Consider the following 14,125-nt stretch of genomic DNA (forward strand, 5'->3'; position numbering starts at 1 on the left):
CAGTAAAGTACTGTAAATGTATTTTCTCATGATTTCTTAGTATCATTTTTTCTCTAGCTTACATTATTGTCAGAATATATATAACATGCAAAATACGTATGACTGTTATTGGTAAGGCTTCTGGTCTAGAGTAGGCTATTAAAGTTTTGGGGGGAGTTCAAAAGTTATACTCAGATTTTTGGCAGTGCAGGGGTGGGTTGGGGCGGGGAGAGGGTGAAGTTGGTGCCCCTATCTTCTGTGTTGTTCAAAAGTCAACTGTATTACAAAATCAAAAACTGGCATGTACCAACTCAGGAAGCAGCATTCAGAATCACGTGAATTATAGAATATTCACGTCAAGGACTATTATTTTTAATAACCTTAACCACAGACATACAATTACTATCAACTGCTTGAAGCCATTAAAGTGATCACTCTAGCTAGACTAGAAACTGGTCAACAGGAAGATTTACCTTAAATAACATTAAAATTATAATAGTTTTGGTAATGATACAGAATGAACAATGAGTAGTGCAATTAAAATAGTTTTAGCTGAATATACTCTGCTCATATGTGGACCTTCAGAATAGAGCGTATTTTCACCTGAGGTATGGTATTTAAAACTCTTTTTTTAGGTGTCATTAAGGCAACACACAGAAGACCCACACATGTAGCAGTCGAACAATTTCTGGAACAAGCTAACTGCTTATCTAATATCTCCTACATGACCATCAAATTTGAAGCTATCTTTTCCAATTACCCACCTGTACCACAAAAGTGCCTAAAACAATTGTGCAGAAGATGGCATTATTAAAGATTCCTTCGAACACATTTCTTTCACCGTGAATTTTCCGGGCATTTATTTCGTTGAAAAGTTGCATCAGCACAAAGGTATTAAAAACAATAGTATAATGTTCCGAAGGAGGAGCGTGCAAAGGAGCATTTCTTCCGCTATCAATATCAAAAAACTTTTCTCCTGAAAGAATGAAAAAGTATTACTTTGTAATTATCATACAAAATAATCGAACATGTCTAAGAAAAGTATGCAATAATACAACCTAGCCAGACCTTTATTTGATCTTGAATGACAGCATAGGAAAAGTTGGAAGAAACCTGGGGTTATCTAGTACAACTCTCTTCTTTTACAGACGTAGACACTGAAACCCCAAATTTACAATATCTAAGTCAGTGGCCGAGCCAGGACAAAAAAATCAGGACTCTTTTGACTTCCTCCCACTATCTATCACAGTGCTTCCCTAAGCCACATCCACTGACAAAGAGGAGAAAGTAAAGATAAATGGGCAGTCAGAAACAGAACAACTTATGTTCTTGGAGAATTTGCAACATTAAAACATCTGGGATGATACTAACTTGGAACAAAAACAACCGAAGCTTATCAGGCATTGAATTCTTACCAGCAAATAAGAGTGTAAAGACTACTACAAGTTGATAGAATGCATGACCCAAAATATTCTTCATCATCGTGCGTGAGATGAGAGGCTTATTTCTACCATAAGGCTTCCGAAGCAAGAGAGATTCAGTGGGGGGTTCGGTTGCCAGAGCCAGGGAAGCGAGCGTATCCATTATGAGGTTTACCCACAGCATCTGCACAGCCTTAAGCGGTGAATCCTAGAAAAGATAGGTTTCCTAATAGACATTCACAACTATTCAGGGACTCAGCAATTCTCAGGAAGCCCTTTGTATTTAAAAACTCAAAAAGCAGAACAGGATTACATTTTCATATTAATTAACCTACAATTTTAAGCTTCAGGTTATTCAAATATCTAAGTACTTTAAAACGGCAGATTATACACACATTTTTGCTTTAAAACAAACATGTTTTAATACAAAAAAAACCCTGTGAACCTACTTGAGTAATACAGGCGCCCGTGAAAGCAACTATCACTGCTACCACATTAACAGTGAGCTGGAACTGAAGAAATTTTGAGATGCTGTCATAGACATTTCGTCCCCACATAACTGCTTTAACAATGCTTGTAAAGTTGTCATCTGTGAGAATGATATCAGATGCTTCTTTAGCTACGTCAGTTCCAGCGATACCCTAATAAAAAAAAGTCTGTGAATTAGACTAAACGTTTAAAATATAATTTTTTTTAAAGATTTTATTTATTTATTTGACAGAGAGAGACAGCCTGCGAGAGAGGGAACACAGCAGGGGGAGTGGGAGAGGAAGAAGCAGGCTGCTAGCAAAGGAGCCTGATGTGGGGCTCGATCCCAGAACGCCTGGATCACGCCCTGAGCCGAAGGCAGATGCTTAACGACTGTGCCACCCAGGTGCCCCTAAAATACAACTTTTAAGTATCCAAAAGGGTAGTATACGATCAACCAAAATTTACCATTATACTTAATGACTAATGACGTAAATTTACTGTAAAAGAAGGTAATACAGTTATCCTACAATTTTATCTCTCAGAAAGATACTCCATCAAAGCAAAAATCAAACAAAGAATAAGGTACTGAAAATAAAGTTCAAATTGGGTTTAACAAAAGGAAGAATGCACACAGTCATAACCCAACTTCCTCCCCAAAAGTCACACAAAAAGATATATTAAAATAAAAACTCACAAAATCAAAGTCAGTGGCAAAGGAGATATTGCAAGGAAATCTTAAGAGGCCGGAAAGGAGACAACCAAATAGTAAGTAGGTTGGCAGATCCCAGAGTGCTGAACCCTAAGCTAACAATAGGGAAAGCAGAGAATTAGCTTCTTTTGCACAACAGACTCTCCTACATAAGGCTCAGGACGTGGCTGCACCAGGTAGCACTGGAAGGAGGGGTAAAGGTATAAACGAAAACAGAAGGATTTCTTGAAAGTCTACCAAAGACACTTAAAGAAGTACCTAGAAGGTCTAAACTAAAAACAACTATGTCCATCAAGAGTAGAATGGGATGGATTAACAAGTTGTGGATTAGTAAAAATGAGTGAACTAGACACACAACAACACAGATGAATCTCATAAGCATAATGATGAGTAAAGGATGCTGGACTCAAAATACATATGTAAGATTCTAGTTATCTTTGCAGAGAGACAGGGCAATGATTAGAAGACAGTGTGACTGAAGCATCTGTGGGTACAGGTAATTATTTCTTGCCTTGCATAGAACAGGTCTGCTAACTTGTGATAATCCATTCAGTTGTACATTTATGGCTTAGGCACTTTTCTGTATGTGTGTTATATGTTAATAACAAAATTAAAAAAAAAGGCAACTAGGGGCGCCTGGGTAGCGCAGTCGTTAAGCGTCTGCCTTCGGCTCAGGGCGTGATCCCGGCGTTCTGGGATCAAGCCCCGCATCAGGCTCCTCCACTGGGAGCCTGCTTCTTCCTCTCCCACTCCCCCTGCTTGTGTTCCCTCTCTCGCTGGCTGTCTCTCTGTCAAATAAATAAATAAAATCTTTAAAAAAAAGAAAAGAAATGAAAAGAAAAGGCAGCTAGATCCTGAAGGCCTCTTCCCAAGTCCATGCAACCAAGTGGCAATTTGCCATGCCCTCTGACCTGGCAGAAGACTGCCTGCTAATTTATCAAAGACGATATGACAAAGACAGTCCAAACTGGGGAGTACCAAGCACTGCTGAGTATAGGGGTGCTATACTGAAAAAAAAGGGATTAAGAGTAACTCTGTTTAATGAGTGTTGAGACCAGCACCCTCTTTTCTCTACTTGTTTCCCAGAACACCAGTATTCAGGAGTGCCCTCTAGATAGCAGATGAAGGTTCTTTTCTGGGAAATCTGATCATCTGAAAAGACCTAAAAATCCTTCAATTCAAGGTACACTAAGGAAGTAAAATAGCCAAGCCAGGTCACTTTACTGAGAAACTTCTGATTGACAAAATCCCACCCAAAGGCCCAAGGCTTTCCAGCTTTCCACTCGTAGATATGCAGAGGCAACCAAGAATCAATCCCCTGACATCTGAGGAAAGACTAAACCAAAAGGCAGATGGAGACAGACTCTGCAGAGACGAAAGCTTATTTTAAAAAGTCAAATCCTTAGAGAGGTAAAAAAGGTGCATCAATGAAACATGAATAGAATGTTAAAACAAGAACAAAGAAGTTAGAGATCCAAAAAAAAACTCTTGGAAATTAAATATATGATCACAGGAAAAAAAAAAACACCCCAAACCCAGAAACTGAGGCAATATCCCCGAAAATAAAGGAAGATGACAAAGATATGGTAAATTGGAAAAAAAGAGACAAGATAGTAAGTCCAAGCAGTTCAAGAACTGGGATGGGGGGGTGGATGTTCCAAAAGAAGAAACGGTGGAGATGAAATAAGACTAGTATAAAAAAATATTGAAGAGTATGAGTTTATTTCATAGTACAGAGTTGTTCTACGACAAAACATCATTACGTTTCAGAAGACTGGAAACTTAAGGAAAGACGTTATTTATCTCCCAAAAGGGAAAACAAACAAACAAACACACATCACAAGAGGTTCACAATCCCAAATGGTATGGAGGAATAAGGAGGAATGAACTGAAAATTCTCAGTGAAAAACTGATTTTCAAATGAGACTTTTGTACCAAGTCAGGATAAGAATCAAGAGTGAGAAGAGGGTGGAGATTTCAGTCATAAAAGTCATGAAACAGTTTAACTCTCATAAACTTTTTTTCTCAGAAAGCTGTTGGAGAAGACAGTGTTACTCCACGAGGGAGTAAACCAAAACAGACGATGACACCAAGTCCAGGAAATACCAGGTCCAACATGAGAGAGGAAAAGGAACTCCTTAGGTATGGAGAACAAGACAGCTGGGTAGCAGGCCTGGCAGAGTCCACACTCAGGCACGTCAGAAGGTCTGGGAAAAGGTATCTCTAGGAAGGTGAAAATGTCAAAGTGCCAGGTGATTCTGATGTAAAGAACAGAGAATCTGGTGATGAATTTGTTATTAAGTACCTAGAAAAACTAAGCACAAACGTGAACACATTAAAAAAAAAAGACTTAAAATTAAAAAAACAGACTTAAAAAGTGAATGAAAAAGACAACTTATAGGGAATACAAAAAGTTGTTCAAGGAAGTAAGAGTCATAATGGTAGATGACGCAGCTCAGCTTAGAACAGCATTTATAGTCACAATAAGGACTGTATCCTGGTCTACCCGAAATTATGATCTAATTCTGGGGGGAAGAATGACAGGACAGGTAGCATGCAGTATGCATTATGGAGGTGACAGTGGTGTGCTTCGGGTGTGCCTGTAAAAGTGTTAAACCCTTATCTTCCTCAGCGAGAAGTCAGTAGCAAGTGCTTTATATCAAACAAATAAAAAAGCACCATGTCATTTAGATATATAGAGGCAAACAATTAAGGGAAACAAACAGCTAAAATAGCTGGTTTCCTTTTGTCAAAAAAAAATGAGCTGGAAGACGTAATTGGTGGTAGGGGACTTTAGTAAGTCATATAAAATGACATGACTTTTTAAATGCATTTACTGTGTTGATAAACACAAAAACAAAATTCCAATCAAGTTTTTCTCAAAAATATTCAACAAGAGAACAATCTTAATTTAAAATTTTAGCCTCTAGCTTCTAATCGGAATATTTTACTTTTAATGTGCACCACATTTAACACATCTAAGCCTCACAGGTTTTCCTGCCTCTAATCATTACCCGTCTTTTTCAAATGCAAATCTCATTATTCCCTTGTTCAAAATCCTTCAAAATTTAAAAAGTAATTTTGAGATGTTAATTGGTGTCCAAATAAAAATGAGTTCCATTGTCAAGTAAGTTTGGGGAACTTCCAACAGAAAAAGTTAAATAGCTTTCTTATGAGCTGCTCTGAGTTGGATGCTGCCATGCGTGTGAGTCTCCAAACTTCTTTTTACGCCCTCGGAAGTCAGCTTGGGAAGGGCTGATCTACTGGATGAAGGAACAAGGCCTTGGTATTCAAGGCCCTTTGCAGGTGCCGCCTACCAATACTCCCTGCTCCATAGCCCATTCTCCTCCAACAGCACACCCTCTTCCAGACAAGTTCAACTTCTTGTCGCTCATGAGGGTCCCTGCACTGTACTTCCTCACCTCCTGTTCTCTGTCCCGCAACTCAAATGGCCATTTTCTTTCAGAAAACCTTTCCTAGTCTCTCTAGGCAGTCTTCCTCCTTGATACACACCTTGTGTAGTGTTTGGTCCTTCACTGGTGGCCACTACGCTCTGATTATTTATTTCCCTGTGTGTCGAACCTTTAGGAGACAACTACTCACTTCTAATGTTTCTGGACCAGAATACTGAAAATAGCTTCTTAATATTTGGAGAATAAACAAACAAATCCTTTATTAACCCAAAGTTTTTTTTAAAAAAAGACAGTATCTTAATTATCTTAGGGAAGATTTGACTACCAAAGATGTATTCGGTTATAGAAATCCATCATGGCATTCAGGCTTTGAAGACAGAGATATCTGTATGCTATGATTTGCTGAATTTTGGTAAGAATAATGTAATATCATAAGGTAATATAATATTTTAAATGTACCATGGAGGCTTGCAATCGAAAGGACTCTATGGACAGTGGCTACATACAGAGAAAGCCAGACCTCTTTGCAAGCTAATAATGTACTTAAGAGTCCTTTTGTAAATCTTATTTTATCGTTGTAAATTTTATTTTAATGTTGACTTTTCTAAATAGTGTGTAAACACACACACACATACACACACACACACACATATATATATATGGAGAGAGAATATATAGATAGTATTCTAAAATGCTATTTCTGCCTGCAAAGTAAGAGACAAATTTAACAAGGACTAATCAATAGCAATTTCTTGCAGGTATCTATTAAAAACTCAAGCCAAATAATTTTTTCAGTTTTAAAATATGAAATTGGAAAACTGAATAAACAAACAAAGCAAACTCAAGCCTGACTGAACAAAAGTACTTTGAAGTTCAAATCATTCTTTTGGTCTTCTAAAACAGATTTAGATTTTTGATGTGCTACCTTAAAAAAAGGTGGTACAATGGGCCTAAAACCTTCAGGACTTAAAAATGAAACAAAGCAGCCACTGTACTGTGCTTCTATCTGTGATACTATATTTACCCGTGTGTACTGAGAGCCCTTAGCATCTGCCTTAAACACTGAAGTTTTGGGAAGCAAGCTGTTTATTTTTTAAAATGCATTGTAAGTAAATGCCTTCCTGGTCTGCTGTCCTGATGAAAGTCGCAGTCAGAGTCCTGCTAATGCTCAGAGCAGCGGAGAGCGATCTTGTGTTCCTACAGGGAACAATGGTCCTATTTGCCCACAGCCAAAGGAACAGGACTTAAATATTCCTTCTCCCTTCAGCTACTTTTCACAAGTCTTCAGAAGTTCAGACAAGTGTGCTGCCAACCATAATGAGTCTGGAATAGGGTAGGGCGGGGATCTCTGGGTTCACAGCTATTGGCTGGGAGCACTTCACCGACCTAATTTCCTCTTTCCATCCCTCTCATGCCTGCTGAAAGGCTGCCACCATGGCGGTTCTGCTAAACCCCTATTTTTTTTTTTTTTTAAAGATTTTATTTATTTATTCGACAGAGATAGAGACAGCCAGCGAGAGAGGGAACACAAGCAGGGGGAGTGGGAGAGGAAGAAGCAGGCTCACAGCGGAGGAGCCTGATGTGGGGGCTCGATCCCATAACGCCGGGATCACGCCCTGAGCCGAAGGCAGACGCCCAACCGCTGTGCCACCCAGGCGCCCCTGCTAAACCCCTATTTTAGCAGCACAATATCAAGGGGACAAATTATACGAACATTGGTACACATAAGTATTCTTGTATCTGAAACCTGTGGGGCCAGACTATGTTTCAGAATTCAAGTCTCCCACATTTTAGAAAGATAATGAGGCACTTATCTTCTATCACAGATTTTCCCAGAGGGGTTAGCACCCCATAAAAACATATTAATATCTATACAATGGCTATGATTGTTCACGTTAAGTGGGACAAATAACTTCCTCACATCCGTTCGGAGTAAGTTTTGGAATCAAATGAGTCTGTTGCAAATTTAGGAAAGAAATTTCAGTTTTCAGATTTTTAGATTTCAACTTATGATTATGGACCTGTGCTTTCAAAAAATTAAAGTAAGTGAAAATTAAATAGAAGGCTTAAGTTTTCTATGGCACTGAAGGTACAAAGATTCATTCCAACACTAAAAAGCTGTAAGAAATCGATTCAGAGATATAAAACAACCTAATTTCAATCATTAAACATTTATGTAGCATCTGTATTTCATGATATCAATTTTATAGTAAATACTTCATCAGTACTATGGCTAGAGTATAAGAAAATAATAATGAAATGCTGACATTTTCTAGCACTTTAAGTAATAAAATCTAAACTGAAGAATTGTGGGGGAGGGAGTAGATTTTTTTTCCAATCAGAAAAGGATTACAGCTATTATATATGAAATAATGACATTCAGTTTACTCTTAACAGACACCTTCAGTTGAAAGAAGATTCTCAATTATATTTTTAACTAAACACACACACACACACACACGTACATTTTCTCTCCCGTTCAAAAGACTGTCTCCTGCTTAAGAGGACTGTTGTAAGGTTCAGATCAGATGACAGATATTTATATATTTTGTGGCATACAAAGTAAACGTATGATGTTCTAGTTCTTCAGGAGTCTTCTTCTAGCCAGATTTCACTGCATCAAACGAACATGGTTACAAACTACTCAGACTTACGAACCAATTTAGCACATACATTTTCACTCAAATCTTGAAGGACAGTGTTTAAAATCAATAGTGGGGCGCCTGGGTGGTTCAGTTGGTTAAGTGCCTGACTTTGGCTCAGGTCATAATCTCAGGGTCCTGGGATCCAGCCTAGTGTCAGGCTCCTTGCTCAGTAGGGAGTCTGCCTCTCCCTCTCCCTCTGCTCCTCCCCCCCACGCTGCTTCTCAAATAAAAAAAAAGCCAATAGCAATCTAGTAACAAACAATTCAGCCAGTAAATTACATCCGAATACTTAATAGGTTTAAGTTCCTACCATCGCAAATCCAACATCAGCTTTCTTTAGTGCTGGGCCATCATTTGTACCATCACCAGTTACAGCTACAACCTGGCGTTGTTCTGACACAGTGCTATCAATTATACCTGAAACAAAAGTAAATATTTGTGCTGTAAAAATATCCCCTTTAATCAATAAGGTGATTCTGCAGAGTATCCTGACCAGCCAGTTTTACAGACTTGAGGTTAAAAATAAACAAACAAATATAGAGAAATGGAAACTGCTGAGATGTTCGATAAGGACCAAGTCCAGAAACTAAGGCTACCCTAGGAACAATAAACTGTTTTAATGAAGATAAACACAGTTCACGGGAGGTGTCAAAAGGAAATGTATTTAGATTTTATTGGAAAAGATAATATCCAAGATCCAATCTATTATTCAATATCTATTACTACTTCGGATAACAGAACACATTTCTGTATCAACAAATTGTGAAGTAACTGTAAAATCGACTCACCTTTAACCAGTGTATGTTTGTCAGTAGGAGATGATCTTGCAAGTACTCGAAGCTTTGGCCAAATCTTGTCTATCCGCTCTTGCTCAATCTATAAATGTTTGTGAAAGTTAAAATATATCCAAACCTAGTTTTATAATTCCCAAATTAGCTCTCTGGCATATGTATCAGCAATTCTCAAGAGCGTGGTGAACAGACCAGCACCATCAGCAATTCGAGGGAACTTGTCAGAAATGCAATTTTTTTTTAGCAAGGCCCCAAGCCTATCATCTTATCAAATCCTCTGGGTTGGGGGCCTAGCAATCAGCGGTTTTAAAAGGCTCTTTAGGTTACTCTAATGCATACTCAAGGTTGAGAACCACTATTATATATACATATCATTTTAAGATCAAATTTTAAAAATCTTCCCACTGCCTATGAAAATAAAAACTCCTTAACATAGTATAAAAAGCGCAGAGTTTGAGTTGCCTTAAAATATGCTCTGTATCAGCCTTTTCAAACTTCCTCCCACACTCACTCATACGTATTATACTTCTGAAATTGGCCAAGACTAGGAAAAAAAAAAAGAAGTGCTCACTCCCTATAGAAGAAATTTCTAGATCACTAGTCTCTTTCACTTCCATAATGTTAGTGTTTTTGCTTCTTAGCTGCAGGCTGCATTTCTTCATGTGCGATTCCTAACGCACAGTGCATATTCTATATGTTATACGAAAAATACATCAACACAAAAACTAAAGAAACCCTTACCTCTCCTTTTTCATTTCGTATTCTTCTGTTGAAATCTTTACCTTCTAGGCACAGAAAATCTTCACCAGGATGTAAAATACCACATTTGGTGGCAATCGCCCGAGCAGTATTAATATTATCACCAGTGACCATCCGCACAGTAATTCCAGCCCTCTGACATTTCTTTATGGCCTCTGGTACCTGGTTTACAAAGAAAAATTCGTATTACGAAAGAAAGAAAGAATTTCCAAAGGGGGAAAAACCTCCACTGAACAAATAACACATTACTGCACAGTCCCACAAATAATGACAATTTTACTTTCATCTAAAGATATTCAATATTTCTTTAATTACTCCCAATAATCTCTTCTTTCCTCTCCCACAGCCACAGTCCTAGTTCAGGCTTCATTTTCAGTTGTGATCCTACTTAATTTGTTTGCATTATTTATATACCAAAGGCTTTTTAAAATGCCCCCCTCCCCAACCACTATGCAATTCTTTTCTGGTTGGCTTTCTACCTTTCTGGGTTCACCGGCCAAACAACGCCAGAGTAAAATGTTGGTGTGTTCCTTAGGGTTATAGGTGGCTCACTTTTTCTTTCCCCCCACTCTGTATCTTTTAAGGATTACTTCACTTATTCTTGTAGTTTTAACTGTCATGTAAGTGCTAATAATTTTCAAACCTACATCTTTCTCCTACCTCATCGTGAGTGCTGGATTCATAATTCCATCAGAGAAGGGGACAGTGGAATCTGGGTGTCCAAAAAGGGGACTATGTTTTTTAAAACCTACCTAACAGAAACCTAGGGGTCATCTGTCATCTTCCAATCTCTCTTACTCTATCCATCTTTAAAGGACAATGAGTCCTGTGCATTCTACCTCAAACCTTCCCTGCACCTTGTCTCCCCTGCTTGTTGCCTGAACTACTGAAATAGCTTTGTAACTGGTATCCCTGTCTTTATGTTTGTTCCTCCTGTAAAACATCTGATATACCTGATGGTAGAATTATTTTTCTAATAGATTTTCTTATGAATACATGACGATTCCTCTACTGTTACACTATAAGCCGCAAAGTTCTTAGTATAATAGAGTATCACATCTGAACTTCAAGGTAGCTTTCTAGATTTATCAGAAATTTTTCTCTATGACACAACATGATGGATGAATAATCTATATACTGTTTCTGTGTCTCTGCTTCTGGCAATTCCCTTTGCCTAGAAAATACTTCCTGCTCTTTTCTAACCAGGAAATCCTTACTGATTTCGCCGGAGCAGAGGTTGCAAACACAAATGCTTTTAGGGCCATGCAGGTAACATAAATGAGAAAAACACTGACAGTTACAAACCCAACACTAATGGAGAAAGCTATTTGGCTTCAGTCTATTTTTTTTACTATGGTGGAATAAATGCCCAATGTTGACAGAACCTACCACTTCAAGAGAAAGCAGAAGTCTACATTTGTGTATGCTCTCTCAATACATAATGCTTTAAACACACACACACACACCCCCACAGGGTCCAAGGAAAATTTGACTGAAGGCTAAATTTGGCCTTGCAGGCTGATGGTTTATAACTTCTACTGTAAATACAGTTTAAATGTAATGTTTCTGGAAGCAGCTTTCATGGCCTATCTAGACAAAACTGTGTCTTCATATAGCACATATGTCTATTATTAAAAAAATCAGTATTTGATTTTGAAAACATTGGTTTGCTGTATAAATGTAATATATATCCTGGTATCTCATTTGAGATTAAAAGTAACCCAAAATTGTCCACCCAAGCACTGACTGGGTGGTATCTGAGATCATTTGGAATAGGGAGACGATGAGTAACAGGGGGAAACTGATCTCAGGTTCAAACCATGTGGCAAATATACTTAAGAAGGACAAACTAAAAGGATGTACTGTATGGTGACTAACATAACATAATAAAAAATTATTAAAAAAGGGAAAATTAACATTTATTAATGACCCACTAACCACATCAAATACCTCCAAATAAAGCTCACAAACCACCTCCACTTTTACAGATAAGAAATTGAGGAGAACCCAATTACCTTGTTCAAGTACCTATGCAAATTCAATAAAGCTGGATTTATTCTAGATATCTAATTAATCAAAATTCTTTATATCAGAAATGCACAGTCCAGAATACCCACTCAGAGAAAGCTGCTTTGTATTACATTATCTCACATTAGTCTCAAAGCATCCATCTCATTTTGTGATATTAAAAAAATTAAGTGCCACTTTCATGTCTAAAAAAAGACAAAACTCTCCATCAACCTCAATGCCAAGAACATGGTAACAGCAATCTATTTTCCAAAGGACAAAGGTGTAGATACCCTGACCTAATGCTACATTTAGGTAAGAGGTAAGCCATATATCAATGTATAAAACTTTGGCTTCCTTTTGACTGAAGGTTGGCAAACATTACCCACCTGGCTATTTCATCATTTCTAAATAGGCTGCAGCTTCTGATTCTCTTATTCCATTGGTAGTATCCTCTATGACTCACCTAGTGATGCAAGGAGACTGACTGTCCCTCCTCTGTAAGACATCTAATTGTGGAGCTATTCTTTCCTCAAGAGCTCTTCTGGGGCCCTTTGGGTGAATATGCCAGCCTAGGCCACTTTCAGGCTACTAAGTCCAAATGCCTATATGACATACATTTGGATGTTTCAGACACTTCAACAATGTCAAGAATAGTATTTCCAAACCCAACAGATTCATTCCTATTGGTTCTGCTTCCATTTACTTTGAAATCATTCCCTCCTTTTCATCTTCCCTGCCACACTATATGTAGGGCTAAGACCTGGGATCACTGCAGTCATCTCCTGGCTTCCCTGGTTTACTTCCTCTTTCTATTTCTTACACAGTACCCAAAACAGTAGTTTAACAACACAAATTATGTTACTTCCCAACCTGAATTTGTTTAATTACTTCCCACTGAGTTTTAGAATAAAATTCAGAACCTTATTGTTTTGTAAGACCAAAGATAATCTTATCTGCCCCTTCTTGTCCACACTTACGGCCATACTGGCCTCCTTTTTATCTTTGAAATAGCTAATACTTTCTCACCCTCAGCGCTCTCTCTGAATTTTTTGTTCCATTTGCCTGGAATATTCTTCTTGTAGCTGTTATATGGCTGGCTCCCTTTTAGCCATCAGATCTCAGTTCAAATGTCATATCCTTGGACTTCTCCTAATATGGTCTAAGTTACCTAATTTCATCACCCTGAGCATATCCTTCATAGCCCTTTTCTCGCTTGTAACTGTCGTATCTGGTATCACCCTCCCAACTCCCCCTATATGCCAGCCAGAATGTAAAGCCCCTGAGGGCAGGGACCAAGTCTTATTCCTTACAGGATATATTTTCACTTGGTATACTGTCCAAGTACCTATCATTTTGTCAGTTTGGTTGTCTGACTTCTCTAGAAGATAAGCTTCATGACGATTTTGTTTACTGCAGTATTTCCAGTTCCTTAAAAAAGTACCTGGTACTACACAGTGGGTGTTGAATCAATTAGCTGACAGTCATTGAACAAAAGCTGCTTTTGCCTTTTTACTCATGTTGCTTCTTTGCTCAGAATGTGCTTACAACTGTCCCTTGAGGTAAAGCTAACATTGCATCCATTAAGACTCAGATCAGGTAATTAACCTCCCAGAAGTCTTACTTGACCTGTTCAGTGGTTAACAGAGCATAGCAGTCTTTTAAGTACACATGTTTTAGACAAAGCCTGATTTGAACACACTAGTTTAGTTCTTTGGTCTAGAGCTAACCTCTATACATCTTGATTTTTTTTTTTCATCTGTTAAGTGAGAGTAGTAAGTCACAGAGGTGAACATTAAATGAAATAACAGATGTAAGGCAGTTGGCATAGCAACCAGCACACAGTAAGAATTCAATAAAAAGATGCTACTGCTTTAAACAAAGCTGGGGGCTCATGTTCTGTGCCCATATAACATCCTCTGGATCAATC

At 38.1% G+C, this 14,125-nt stretch overlaps 1 protein-coding gene across 3 annotated transcripts in view; it reads right to left on the reverse strand.

The window, feature by feature from the left end:
• The window catches only part of ATP2B1 (ATPase plasma membrane Ca2+ transporting 1), a 71,073-nt gene that overhangs the window by 14,479 nt on the left and 42,469 nt on the right, over positions 1 to 14,125 (reverse strand). For all 3 annotated transcript variants that reach the window (XM_034644143.1, XM_034644142.1, XM_034644144.1), the window contains exons 12-17: positions 10,171 to 10,350; positions 9,427 to 9,514; positions 8,949 to 9,055; positions 1,850 to 2,041; positions 1,395 to 1,608; positions 744 to 955 (exon numbers count right to left, since the gene is read on the reverse strand). In XM_034644143.1, coding sequence (XP_034500034.1) covers positions 744 to 955; positions 1,395 to 1,608; positions 1,850 to 2,041; positions 8,949 to 9,055; positions 9,427 to 9,514; positions 10,171 to 10,350 — 993 coding nt within the window. The remainder of the gene's footprint in view (positions 1 to 743; positions 956 to 1,394; positions 1,609 to 1,849; positions 2,042 to 8,948; positions 9,056 to 9,426; positions 9,515 to 10,170; positions 10,351 to 14,125) is intronic.

This window comes from Ailuropoda melanoleuca, chromosome 15 (assembly GCF_002007445.2).
Source record: "Ailuropoda melanoleuca isolate Jingjing chromosome 15, ASM200744v2, whole genome shotgun sequence".
NCBI classification, from domain to species: domain Eukaryota; kingdom Metazoa; phylum Chordata; class Mammalia; order Carnivora; family Ursidae; genus Ailuropoda; species Ailuropoda melanoleuca.